The 14,830-nt window shown below is 44.7% G+C and overlaps 1 protein-coding gene across 10 annotated transcripts in view; it reads right to left on the bottom strand.

Annotated features, from left to right (window-relative positions):
* The window catches only part of HIPK2 (homeodomain interacting protein kinase 2), a 203,237-nt gene that overhangs the window by 123,754 nt on the left and 64,653 nt on the right, over nucleotides 1-14,830 (bottom strand). For all 10 annotated transcript variants that reach the window (XM_037836038.1, XM_037836041.1, XM_037836043.1 and 7 more), the window contains one exon: nucleotides 9,786-10,869. In XM_037836038.1, coding sequence (XP_037691966.1) covers nucleotides 9,786-10,869 — 1,084 coding nt within the window. The remainder of the gene's footprint in view (nucleotides 1-9,785; nucleotides 10,870-14,830) is intronic.

Below are 14,830 nucleotides of genomic sequence, written 5' to 3'. Positions count from 1 at the left end.
AATTGTAGTAAAAAAAAAAAAAAAAATAGGAGCTACTATTTATTGTTTTCCACATGCCAGGCCCACACTGAGCATTTTATGATTAACCTCATTCTCTCCATGAGATCTTTGTTCATTCAACTTTTAAGTATGAAGACAGAGTTAAGGGGAACACATGTCTATAGATCCTCAAAAACAGAAAAATAAATAAGAGGTTATGAGGTCCACTGTCCTTGTATCTGTGAGCCTATACAGTCAGGTCTTCCTGTGTTCTGCCCCTTCTATATGCTGGGGAAGTCATTTCTCATTTTCTGTAAAGGTATAATGGGACACGACAGATGTCAGCTGATTTCAGAGAACTGATCTGTTAGAAGCTGAGTCAGTTGTCTTCAGGTTTTAAATTTAAATCTCACAGGTGGAAAGACAAGCTGGGAATGAACATTGCTGGTGAGATGTGTATGTTCCCCAAGAGTTTGATGTCAGGGCTCTCCAGGATCCAGGGTTCAGAGATGCTGGGTGCCATGGGCCCAAGGCTTAGGTACACAGTGAATGTGTTTTTTTGGGAGAACACAAAAAACTGGTATGTGACAGCGTGAGTTGAGCTATAAAATGTATGAGGTCACTGAGACCACCCATTCATTCAATCAGTAAGTCAGGCAACATATGAGCCTGGGTGAAAGGTATCCATAACATCTATTAAGCATGAATGCAGAAAACATAGAAGAGTAATATACTTCCATTTTTCTCCACCATTTCTCTGACAGACTCACACTTCCAGGCACACTCATGCACTCCCCCTACTTGGTATTCTCTCATCTCCAGCAGCAGGCTACCCCCCCCCAAAAAAAAAAAAAAAAAAGTGGAGGGGAGGCAAGAGTCACTCTTTTTAGCTTTTAAGTCAGATTTCCAACTTCCAAAAAAACAAATTTTAAACCTCAGCTCTGAATTCTTGGCCTACAGTTCTTAAACCTGCCTATACAGGCATCTTCCCTTTGAGATGCTGCACATGTGGGCAACCATCGAAGCCCTGGGCACAATGCTACATTTCACACCTTGGGGCCTTCTGGGGCACATGCCACACTCCCTCTGATTTGGCCATAGTTGTAGTGGGCAATTTTGTGCACCACCCATCTCTGCTTTTCTGCTTCAGAGTCCTCTATGAATCTGCTTGAGCCCACTTAGCCCTTGCACAAACTCAGACAGAGGTACAGGAGAGCTAAGGCCTCCTGCCTTTCCCATGCACAAGTCAAGGAAGGCTTCTGCATGCTCCAGCGAGGTCCTGGGGGAATGGAGCTCCTGCTGCCTACAGCAGCCCCCAATAATGATCCCAGATAGACCACCTGCACCCAAGCTTTGGCTCTGCTTTTGGGAAGACAACTGCTCTCATGACTTTACCCTCTCAATCTCTGCCCAGGTACAAAAGCCACAAGCCCAACACCCCCAAGAGCTCTGATCCTCTGTCTGGCACTGACTGTGGGTTTGCTTACCTTGGCCACCCTTCTTTAAGACTCGGCATGAGCCAGCAGATATATGGGAGACAGAAAGAGATAGGAAGCTCCAGACTCTAGCACTGGCTTGGCTGGAAATTCACTCCTCCTTCTCTGGGGAGCCTGATGACGGAGGGGTTGGGTGTCAACAGGACCAAGTGCAGCAGAGAGAAGTGTCCATACACTGAGGGAAGCACCTAAAGCCTTGAACATACAAGTGGCCCAAGGAGCTGAGAGAATAGGGTGAAGCAATTCAAGGGTGACATACTCTGTCTTCTCAGTTTAATGAGAGATGGCTTAGCCAGGATGGACCAAGATGGCAGAAGCCTGGCACACTCAACCCTGGTTGCCCAGGGACAGCCCGTTCCGTAACAGATTTGGGGGCAGATATTGTATTGCTGAGGGCAAAGACTCCTACTGATATTTTGAAATCTCAGCAGGAAGCACAGTACATGGTACATCTCAGGCATTCAAAAATTATTTGTTGGATGAATAAATGAGGATTACAGCTCAAGACCCAGCTGTGGCTACAGGGAGAATTGAGTAGCTACTTAGCAATAAGTGCTACATTTACTGTAAATTATGCAAAAATAATGTATATAAATGTCTCCTCTGCTATTCATCTGCTTGCTCATTCCTACCTGAAAAGCACTCCTCCTAACCACCTACTCACTTGCCAGTTCACCAATGCCCATAATTCTCACCAACTATTTTTGGACCTCCACTGCCACCACTATTATACTATAAGGGGTCTGACCCCCAGTAATCTAAGAATCAGGCCATCATGCAAGGGCTTATAAACCACCCAGATGGAAACTCAACAGCTCTATGCCAGGTTGGCACCATCGGCCCTACTTCTCTAATCCTGACATGGCCCGTAGTACACCCTCTGTGGGAAGATGGACTCTTGAGTCCACACTATCTAGAAGAACAGTTCTCAAAATATAAGAATTAGCTGGGGAGCCTGTTAAAATGTAGACTGCCTGGCACTACCCCCAAAGAGCCCGTTCATTAGATTTGTTTTGCAACCCAGGAATCTCCATTTTTAACAAGTACCCTGGGTAATTCTGGAGCAGGAGGGTCCTTGAACCACACATTGAAAACAAATGCTCTATATCTCGAGCCTAAGAGTGATTCCAGCCCTACTATCCTCAGGTTTGGGGACATGTCATTGGCAGCTCTGCAAGGGAGAAAACTGGGCCAAGTTTCCGGGGCATTAACACTGCTTTTGCTCCTGGGCCTCGATCTCCAGGGCATCTCGGGGCCCCTCTCACGTGATCCATAGAGGTACATGGTATCTCAGTGACTCTGAATATGCATGTATTTCAGGTGTCTGTGTGTCTCCAACCATGTGGGGGGTACTTACACACACCAGCACCTCTGTATGGAAAGCTGAGCACCAGTTTCTCTATCACAAGGTGCTCACCAGCACACCGACACCCATGTATGTTCGTGCACACACTTAGATTGTGTTATCTGAGTCTTTGGAGAGTGGGAAGGAAACTCTAGTCCCTGGGCAGAGATATACTCAAATATATACAGAGCATCCAACCCACTTCAATTATTTTATACTAAGGGAAGTTTTAATTTCAAATTATTTCCTTTTACAGCTCAAAGTCCTAAAGATGAATTAGGGAAAACTGAGGCTAACCTAACAGCCCAGGTAACTTATTGATTACTTCTCTGAAAAGTAGGTGCAACCCTAAAAGCTTTCAGTTATTTATATCCAAGATTGGAGTGGGGTGAATATTTCACTTACTATCCTCCAGTATGAACTAGCACCTTTTTCTGTTGTTTCTCTTAGTAGTAAAAGACAAATTAAAGACCTAATGCTTGCAATGCAAGTCCTTTCAGAGCTCCCCTTTCCAAACAAATCTAAATTCTTGTTAGTCTCTTTTTACACTTTATTAATCTGCACAAGCTATGCAATTTTTGAGGCTATTTATGTTTTAGGCCAATACTTTCAGCCTAGGGTATGACATTTTGGAATATGCCCCGTTCTCTGTTGATGGTGAGGAGATTATGGAGATGCCCAGTTGGGCTAATTGGGTCAAGGTCAACCCACGTGACAGAAAACCTGGGTTAGAAAACCTAATCTGTCTGGTCACAGACAGAACAATCAACCCTGGCCAACTGTCTGGTAAACACGGGCCCTGGATATAACGGGATGAGGGAGTGTGGATGGCTCACAGTTGACATTCTGCTAATGAGTCAGTGAAACACAGTTAGCTGGTGACAGTGCCAGGGTTGGAGCTAAGGCCTCTTAACTCTCTAAGCAGAGCTTGTTAATTTATGGCAGTGGTGGGATTTGAAACCGTGTTCTAAAGAGACTAGAGACTCAGAATCGTGCCTGAGAGAGAGCAAAGTCATTAAACAGAAGAAAGCAGATCAAGAAAAGACTGTTCCCTCTAAGTCAATTCTACAATCAAAGTATCAGAAAAGTTAAAAGCACTAAAAATGTCCACATTCACACTGGAGGAAAAAAAATCCCTATTACAATCTAGGGCCTCTTTTTTTTTATTCCTGAATAGCTGCAATTGTTTGTTAGCTTCTGGGACACTTCCCTCCCACCCCCAACCTTTATTATTATTATTTTTTTTTGTCATTCCAATTGATTTATACCAACATTAATTTCATTAAATTACTACTTTGTTGAATTTACAAAGACTCCCAATGCTGCCATTTGGATTATATCCAAGCCCCTCAAGCCGGCATTCAAAGTTCTCCATTGTCACACCTCACTCACCTAACCATTATTTTCCAACACAGGCCTTCAACTCCTTCCAGTGTCACTATCACTTCCCACATTTCCAGTACCAATCTCCCCTACCAGTCATGGAGCTTCCAAACGTCACGGCCTCCAGCTATCCTTTGTATCTCTCTTTTCCTTGAAGATCTACCTCAAGACTCCTTCAATTTAGCTGTTGCTCTATAAACCATCCCTAATGAACCCTCTTGCAATATCTTCCATTGAATTTGGATTTAACTGGTTTCTTTAACAGCATCATTTTCCTAGAGTCTGGTACATAGTCGGTTCTCAATAAATTATCTGCTGAATGATCAAATATTTGCAATATCAAGGCATCAGAATTACACTATTTTCTGTTTTATCTCCCCAAAGTGACTGTTAATTCCTGATGAATAAAGATCATGTCTTATCTTCTGTACCCTTCAGGCTATCACAGGGTTGGATACAGGGTAGGTATCCAATGAATGATTGAGGAAATGAACTGAATTAAAATTAATCCCCACCCCCATCTAAAACAACTATGAAACAGTGATTTGAAGATGGGCTCTGCAACCAAAGGAAACAGATTATTCTGAAAAAGTACATTACTGGCTATTTTTTTATGAATACTAGTTCTAATAATGGTCTTAAGTGCCTCAAATTAAGTGTACATAAGATATTTTTGGATAGCCCTGAGCAGAAACAAACAAAAATATCTATACATTTTAATCACTGGCTCTCCTTTGCTGAGGAATGCCTTCTTTTTCTTTCTTTCTTTCTTTCTCCTCCCCACCCCCCCTTCTCTTTCTGATAGCAGATTTAATATTTGGCCTTGTTTTTAGTCTTGCTGGTCAAGCTGATAGTGGAAATACCCTAGCAAATTTACTGCTATCTCCAAAAGTATGATTTCAAAAAAAAAACTGGCATCATTTCATAAGGACCCAGCAGAGACTTCAAAGGTGAGGTAATGCAAGTAAACAGGATTGCTGGCAACTCCATTCCTTTGGGTGTGAATAACTGAAAGGTGATACCATTGAGGAAATCCCTTTCTCCCCAGGAGCAGAGTTTCCAAAGAGTGGTCCTAAGACCACCTGCCTGTGCTCACTCTGAATTCCCTGAGGCGGACTCTCCCGGGTGGAGGGTGGAGACTTTCTCTGGGGGCATTTCCCTGGAGAGTGAGGTAGTCATCCTGGGCAGGACCCTGGCAGAAATCTCTGTGCTTAACAAGCTCTCCAGGTGATTCTCATGCACAATACAGTCTGAAAACCACCGCAGTTGACAGTGCAGCTATGTAGCTGACCTTCAAGTTGGAAGGGGATACCCAAACACCAGACTTCAAAAAAACTAAAAGTAAAAGCAGTCTTGGTTTCCTGAAAAACACACCAAGACATGCTCACAGAATACTACAGTAACATGCCCCCAACCCTGGACAAGTAAACACCTAATCGTTGGAGATTATGGTTCTCTTCCCGTGACATCATCTACTTTTCCAGGTCCTTGAGACAGAGGACAGGAACATCTCTTTACACAGAGCATCTCTTTATACAGTTTCCACGTCACCAGACCGGGAAGGCGGTGGGGTGAGACACTACATACACTCCCATTAAAACAAAGGAAGGACGTGGAAGTGCCCTTGTCCCCATGGATCATGCCCAGCTCAGACCCAGGGGAACTCTGCTGGGAAGTGGACACTGCAGGACAAAGGCCACACTGGCAGATCCTGCCAGGGGCTGGATCCACAGCATATGAAGACTTCCCTGTCCCATGTTGCTCAAACACAGTGACATTCTCTCAAGATGGAGCTGAAAACTTCTTTCTGTCACATGGGCCTTACTAATGGACAACTGTTAATGAGCTTTCTTGCCCTCCCTGAAAACAGGCGAAGCAACCAAGAAACCGGCTTGATAAGTGTGGCCTGGAGTGGGCTGTCCCACACACCTGCGAGTAAGGGGACAAAAAGCTGAAGACTCCACTCAAACACTTGGCTCCACCTAGATCATAGCAAACTACTCCAGGGTTCAGACGAGGGCTAGAGGAGAAACAGAACACTGTGACCAATTTAGAAATGAAGCATCATTTTAGACATGATTTTAGAAGTGCTGGACTAGCTTTCATGTTGACTGTGCCCTTGAAAACTGGGTGCCCTGCTGGGCAGCAGGGAGGCCACCAGGACGACCGAGGGGCACTTGGCTTTCTGGCCAAAGTAACCTTGAAAAGGAAGAGGTCACCCTGCTCAGAATTTGGGCAACGGTCACTTAGGGGCTACAGAAAGGGGGTAGCATCAGACCTACGGAAGGGGTCTTTGGGGGGAAATTGCTGTGCAGGGCCAAGTGTGATTGTTTCTCTCAGGAATAAAAAACTGAGAGAATGGAGCTAATGAGGGACCTGGGGCTGTCAGAAAACAAACCTTCAACACTGTCCAGAGCTGTGTTTTTTAAAAGGCTCAATTTTATCAACAGAGGTTGGTAAGGAAAGGATCATTAGAAATACAGTTAAAGGGGTCAGACCTTCCTCCCAGCTCCCACAGGCAAACTTCTGCCACAAACACACTTTCCACCAGCTGAGCTAGGATCCCTGATACGTGACCTCAACCTCCGGGGCACCCGGGTGCACCAGGGCAGGCACTAAAGCAAAGTGAGACTGCGGAGTTGGTCTGCGGGGGCAGGATAGTGAGTGTCACATGCACACAAGAAGGTGAGAATCCCAAAGGGTTTAAGAATTCCAAATTAAACCTACCTGTTTCAACAAATTTTGCTCTAAGCATGCATTGACTTTTAAATATAACTTTCAAAAGTCTTTTTACAAGTCGCCACGCTCAATTTTTAGTAAACATTAATAAAACCAGTAACTGTTCAGTGATTCAGAAAAAATGAATAATATTAGTCCAAGGAGCCCCTGACTTTGCTGCAGTTCATCCTAATTTCAGACCAAGAACTAGGAAGAAATAGCCTTTTGCATGCTGAATTTGCAAACCTAAATATCAAGCGACAATAGCAGTTTCCCACCCATGACCTGAGAGCACCAACTATCCCTCAGATGGGCAGTCAACCCATGATGACGTGACACAGGCAGAGCTCACCCTCAGAGGTGTGCCAGACACTTTCTAAAGAGGGTATATGCTCTCACCGCACCAGCTTGGCCTCCCGGAAACCCATGTCGGTTTCTATTATCCAGATCCTCCAGGTGCACCCAACCCACGCCCCGCTCCTTTTTCTTTGACCCCTGCTTCTGGGACACAAGCAGAGCTCCTCAGACCACTTCCTCCCCTCCCTTCAAGCCCAGGCACCATCCTCCAGGGCGGAGCTCCACCATCCCCCACGGCTCCAGGACTGGGCTCGCCTTTCCCCCCCCTCCACTTAGCTCTGATGAGAAACACCTGGCTCCACAGCCAGGTGCGCGGCTTCTCTAGAGCAGCAGGGACAGGTAGCAGAGGCCCAAGAAGGGAGAGTGTGGCGAGGAAACCAAGACAGCAGATCAGTCACTCAACAAGCCTGGCAGCCAAAAGCCAAAGCAAAGGGAAGTGAAAACCCTAACTAAGTTGGGGGGAAATGCACGTGTATCTGAATCTAGTGAGAAAGGAATCGCTGGTGAAGGTCAGATTTAAGAGTCTAGGAAAGAGCTGGTCTAGTTCAAGAAATACCTTGTAAAGGGGGTGGGGGAGGGAGAGAGGGAAGACAGGAGGGCTCTGTGAGAAACAGAGCACAGGCTGGGGTCATGGAGCTTGGAACCTCCTTGTCTGACTCGGGGAGAAAAGATGGGAGGGGAAAAGGAGGAAGGTGGAGAGGAGACTTGGGGACAGGAGCCGTGTGACCACAGAGTCCCCAGGGCAGGAGAGTGTGAGGTTATCTGCTGAGACCCGGCAGGCTGCGGGAGGGGATGGAGGAGCACAGCTGTGAGAGACTTGAAGGGCGTGAGATTAGCAGAGGTGCCACGGGGACCGCTGGTAGGAGATTCAGAGGGGCCAAGCATAGGGGAGGCCAGTGAGGTCGGTCTCAGAAAACTGTGACAGGACAGGGTGTCCACATTTCCCCAGGGGTGCTTGGTGACCCTGAAGGAAGTGTGGGGAAAGCACATCCACGGTCGGGAGTGTCACGGCAGAAGGTCTCAGGATTCGGGTTCTACTGTCTACCTGTTATCCTCCCACCTGTGTGTCAGTGCTCTCTTCTCCTAGGCATTGTGGTTCAGTTTCTTAGCAACTTCCATTTTCACTGGACTGTACAGCAGTACCCCAAATACAACCCGTTTCTATCTCCTCACTTGCTTTCTATCTCTACCAACCAGCTGTGTGTCTACCATGTATTGGACACTGCGCAAAGCCCTGAAGGTGCATCACTGGACTGGACCATTCCTTCTGTCCAACAACCCCACGAGGCTGAGGAAGCCTTTTCCCCGTTGAGGAAATGGGCTTGGAGAAATGAAGCATCTTGCCCAAGCTACACAGCTGGTGAGCAGAGGAATCAGGCATCAACTCCAGGTTTTCTCTTATCCCCTATTCCACCAAGCAGCGGTTCTCAACCCTGGCTGCACAACTGGAAAGCTGTGAAAAAACACTCTTGCTGGGTGATGGCTGCACAACACTGGGAATGTAATGAGTGCCACTGTCTTGTACACTTAAAGTGGCAAATTTTGTTATATATTTTATCACAATAAAATTAAAAATATAAAGCTCTCACCTAGAGCCCACCCCTGGAGATTTTGATTCAGTTTGAGTTGATTGGGTCCCAAATAAGGTAGTCTGCAAAGCTCCCCAGGTGACGCTAATGGGTAGCCACAGCTGAGACCAGTATGCTGAGACTTCAGAAAGGTAAGGGCCTTGTTTATCCTATCCTGGCTATATCCCTGTACTTAACACTGGGCATGATACATGTTAGAAGTGCAATAAATACTTTTAGAATGAGTGAATACTTCATAGTTCCCTATCATATAATTCTTCCGTCATCCTCGCTCAAAACTTGAAGTTTATCTCACCAAAGGAGCAAGCAGATTGGCCTCCTTGACTCGAGTCTGCCACTTCTTCCACCCATCTTTTGCATGGATGTAGAACTAATCTTTTAAATACATCATTTTCATCCTATTACTCCTTACTGTTCAAAATCCCTCGGTGCTTGCTCAGTGTTTAAGGATGTGGTTCCAACTCCTCAGCCTGGTTCCAACCTATCCTTTCAATCACTTTGCCCACTATTCCCAAATTCTCTGTTCTGGCCAGGCTGGAGTCCTCCCTGTTTCCCACATTCCCGCTGGGGTGGCCTCAGTTATGCAGATCCCCTCTCCTCTACCCGTGGGATCTTATTCCACCATGAAAAGCTAACTCCCTTGGGATGCCTCTGATCTTCATCCTGGCTCTCATGATCTCTTCCAACTCTGGACACTTATACTAAGAATCTTACTTGGCTCCATACTTTCATGGCTTCTAATTGTCATTTGAATGTGCACACATGCCCTAATTTCCCAACTAAATCAAAACCATTTAAGGGCAGTACACAGTAGACTTGTCATTTTATCTCCCCCACAGTGACTGATATTGCACATTCACCGTGAATGCCAATAAGGCCTTCAGCACCTCCTGACTGTCTCAGTGCACATGGTCTTACCTGTAATATCTGGACTGCAAGTAGGTGGAACACACAGCCTTTGACACGTGACTGGCCGAACCAAAGTCGATGACCTTTACTCTGTACGGTTGTCTAGATGGATCTACCAGCATGATGTTTTCTGGTTTGAGGTCAGCATGGATAAGACCGAGGCTTTTTAGTTTCATCAGGGCTGTGGCTACCTGCTGGAGGACGGGACGAATGTACTTGAGAGGCAAGGGGCTAAACTTGTTCTGCTTCAGAAAATCATAGAGGTTCTGCTCCAACATCTCAAAGACCAAGCACGTATGATTCTTATGCTGGAAGCACTCATAGGCCCGGACAAAGTTGTAGTCATCAGCACTCTCTGTGCTCAACCGGGCCAGGATGCTCACTTCAATCTGACCTTGTCGGGCATATGATGGGTGGTTCTTCAGGATCTTGATGGCCACAATTTCATTGGTGCCCCGTTTCCAGCACTTGACCACTTGCCCAAATGTTCCTCGGCCCAGAAACTCTAAAACTTCATACGTGTTGGTCATGGAGCACAGCACCTCATGCTGGACTAGCTGATAATCACCTTCACTGTTGGAGCCACTGTTTTTGGAGGTGGCAGTCGATGTGGTGGCAGTGGCTACAGTGGCCCCGCTTGCATTATTCTGAATCATGGGTGGATGCTCTTCGATGATCTGCACGCTGCTTGTGTTCTCAATCTCCTCACTCTTACGCTTGAGTCCACATTTTTGGTAGGTATCAAGAAGGCTCACGGTGCTTCGACGCATTAGGTTATGGGGTCCACCAAGGACCTGCCCAGTGACAGAAGTGCTACTTGCTGATGTTACGACTATATGCCCGGTGCTTCCTGGGAAGATGATGGTCTGCTCGTAAGGTAGGCTTGGGTTTGGGATCGGCAAGGAGGTGCTGACGGTTGTGGTGGCTGGCTGAGAAGGTGGTATGTTCTTGCTCTGGCTATAGACTTTGCTGTGGGAGCCGTACCCAGTCATGTCCCAGTTGGAACTCGGCTCTACTTTCAGTTTCTTCACACTACAGAAGGCACTTGATTGAAGGGTGTGAGGGGAGAAAACTTGCACATGTGAGGCCATACCTGCAAGAAAAAAGGAAATATAAACATTTTTCAAGTCAACATGGCATAAATAAACTCAGCAGATCCATTTCAGTTTTGATTAGTGGCTTGGGTGAGTCATGTAGAATATTTTCCTCCCACTTAAAAACAAGGTTGGGAAAGTGAATTTATTCCATCCAGAAGCATATTCTGGTCACCCAGTTTGTGGGAAAGTGATCCCTCCCTGCCACCATTAAGAAGGTAGGAGACTCAGAGTAGAGCCAAGATTCAGAGACAGAATTAGAATATCAGGACTTAGCTGACCATTTTCTTTTTGGATAAATACTAATTTATGACAAACTGATTCTTCCTCTATTCTCACTAAGTTGCCTCCTGCTAAGACTGAAGACTAGATCAGCTGGCCCTGTTCACTAGTAGGTACTTAGTCGTCCCTCACAGCTCAGCCTTGTTACAGACCATCACTGTCAGTTTCATTCTTTTTAGGAAACATGTTTCCACACAGGCCTAGTCACCAAGTCTCTCATGATTTGGTGGCTTCTAGATATACCATACTTACCCCTGTCGTCTTGAATGAATTCTGCAGGGTTGAGTGGATCAGCTGTTGGTCTGACTTTTTCAATTAGATAACTGTTGGGGATTGAATCATGACCCCCGTGGACTGAATCATGCCCTCCAATAAAAGGCACATTCAGTTCCCAACCCGTGCTCCTGTGGTGTGAACCATTTTTAAATAGGACCATTAAAGATGTTATTACTTAAGGTGTGCCCAAACTGAATGAGGGTGGGCCTTAATCCAATATGGCTGAAGTCCTTATAGACAAAGGAAACTGGACACAGAAGAAGTCACAGGAGAAGCAAGAAACTGGAAGTCAATGGAACCCAGAAGAGAAAGAAGACACCACCATTTGCATTGCCATGTGGCAGAAGAGCCAAGAAACCCCAAAGATTGCCAGCCAGCCAGGAGATACGGATCCAGGAGGAAGCAAGCCTTCTAGTCTCTGAAACCATGAACCAAAAAATTCCTGTTGCTAAGCCAAACAACTGCATGGTATTTGTTTTAGCAGCTAGGAAACTAAGGCAATAGTTACATCAGCCTTTTTTTAGAAGGAGCAGGTAGCACAATTCATGGACTCTGTTCACTCACTTTTATTTTTCCTAAATTCATATATCAATGCATTTCTCTAGAAAGTACTATCATTTCATGCCAATTATCTCATCCAAAATTTAGATAACCTCAGAAATCTGTAAGACTGTAACTCTGGAATAGTTATACAATTTATAATTATGGTGATGCTGGAAACAAACAAACAAAAATCCATAGAAAATGTACTAAGGAAAAACAAGTTGACGGAGAAAGAATTTTTAAAGGTAAAAGGGGAAACAAATACTGCCTATCTTCTAAGCTGCTGTCAATAAACATTTCTTATAGAAGCCCAAGGGGGTTCTATCAAGCAGATATGCTACTGCATTCTGGTATTCACATCTCTCTGACCCCTAGCATCACCCAGAGTGGTTATTTAACACCTTCCTTTTCAACCTGCCTACCACCCTAGCCCATCCTTTCGGAAGTTGACCCACTTTCCACTCTGTCCAGAAGCCTGAGGTCAGCAGCCATGCTTTTCACCCTTATTCTCTTCTTCATTTCAAAGCATTCCTAAATCTGCATCTATCTTCCATCCTCTCTTCTGTCTCTCCAGTCTCAGAGGAAAAGGTGTCTGTCCTTTCCAACACCAAAGTTCCACCTATTTTCTTGTTCCATCTTCTCCCATTTTCTCTCCAATCCTCCCTCCTCCACTGTCTTCTCTTTCTCTTGCAAGGTTCAATTTCTCCCTGTTAAATGCATCTAAGTCCTTAGTAGGTACTTAATTTTTGCTGAACGAATCAATGACAATCTTTTTCTTCTACTTTCACATGTGTGTGAACATGCAAACTCTCAACTTGGAAGGTTAAGAGAAGTAACAACCACATTTTACACGCTGTTAATTCTTTCCTTCTCACTTCTGATCAATGGTTTATGCTTTCTTTTCTTCAATGCTGATTCCTTAATCAACCCTGCCCCCACCCCATACACACACTAGAGGATTACGTTCTTAAAGGTAAATGACTTCCTAATTGCCTAATTCAATGGCCTTTTTTTAGTCCCTATTCTCCTTGACCTCTCTGCAACATCTGATAATGCTTACCACGACTTCCTTCTTGAAGCCTCATCTGGGCTTATTGCAATCTGTAACCTCCTCCTCCCTTATCTGATTGCACACTTTGTGCTCTGGTGGTTCCTTTTCCTCTTCCTCTTTTAAAATGCTGGCATTTCCAATGTTCTGACTCTCTCTACCCTCTGGAAGATATATCCATTCAGACAGTCTCACCTGTCATCTATATGCATGTGACACTCACATGTCTATCAGAGGCCAGTTCCCTCACTCATACGTAGATTTATGCTTCCTGCTACAACATCAAATAAAATCTTCCAAAGTTGCATTCCTTATGTTTTCCCAAAAATCTAGCCATCCCAACCTCCATCCTAGTATCCCCATTTATGTCACAAAATATTCTTGTATCCTGGTTCCAAAACAGTAGATTTACCCTTGATTATTATTCTTTGCCTCCATGGACAAAAATGTGCTGAGTCTTATTAATTTCTCTTTCCTCCAAAATACCTCTTGCAGTCATCTCTTCATTTCTGTTCTTGCTGCCACTTTCACTTTCTAGTAGGTTTAAAGCAAATCTAGACATCTATTCTACCCAAGCACATTTTCTCCCTCTAATTAGCCTATATGAAGTCAGTAGATTAATCTTCATAAAACATCTCTGAGCATCACCACTCCTCCATCCAAAAATTTTCAATGACTCCCTAGGTTCTAGAAGATAAGGTTGATTACTCCTTAACACCTTCACATCATGATCCCAATTTGCCTTGTCTTCAATTCACCCTCAACTCCTAATTAAGTTGGTCTATCTTTGCTTCTACATTCTTACATCATTTGCCATCTGACATGCCTTCAACACTTCTCTCAACTTATCCAAAGCCTAGCCAGTTCAGATCCCTCCCACTGGACTGTTCCAACCCACAGTGATCATTCTCAACTCTCCATTCCTATGGCGCTTACCACATGTTCAGCCCATTTGGCTGCAAACTGTTTCTGCCTTGTAAAATCTCTTGTATTGTTGAATTGAATTATTTATCATTTGGGCTGTTTAACTCTCTACACATTTAGGTTATGTTTCTATCATTAGGCTATATTCTAAGGGTGAGACCTACTTCATACTTCTTTGTGTTTTCCCCAGTATTAAACCAAGTTTATTATACATAGTAGATGCTCAGTTGATGGAATAAAGCATTCTAGCTGGTCAGGCCTCCAGAAGACTTAAGTTCTCTGGCTATGGAACAACCACCACTCACATGCACTGACAGAAACTGGCCTCACCCTGCAGATTAGAGAAATACCTGCCAACACTCATCCACTCAAACCAAGACTAATAATTTAAACCAAGGCAGAAACTAGGCAGCTCTGGTCTTGGGGTCAACTGTTGTGTTCCATCTGCACTTCAGCCTGGACATGGTCTGACTTCCCAGAGGTAGTCCCAGCCTGTCTACCACCCAACACCTGCTCTGAACCCCACCTGTACCCTCACCCCATTGGGCCAAAGGATTCCCTTCTTATCTGGATCCTCAACTCCAACCTGTGTAATGAGTTCACTTCTGCATACATTATTCTGCCTCATAAGACTATTAACTTGCTTATTCTCAATCTATACTTTACCTGTTTCTTCCTACTGCTTTCTGTGTTCAAATCAACCTCCCCCTAATTTTATAATAACACAGAGAATGGTTATTCTATATTCATTACTATTAAATATCCATCTTGTCATACACAAATTACCAATTTCTTGCCTTTCAAAAACTTTCCCACTGAGGATGCAAAGCAAAATAAGCATTTTCTTCATCCTTCATTATCTATCTTGCCCCTTACTCCCAGATCCT

The sequence above is a fragment of the Choloepus didactylus genome, chromosome 5 (genome assembly GCF_015220235.1).
Source record: "Choloepus didactylus isolate mChoDid1 chromosome 5, mChoDid1.pri, whole genome shotgun sequence".
Taxonomy (NCBI): Eukaryota; Metazoa; Chordata; class Mammalia; order Pilosa; family Megalonychidae; genus Choloepus; species Choloepus didactylus.
This window is presented reverse-complemented; position numbering and strand designations above follow the sequence as displayed.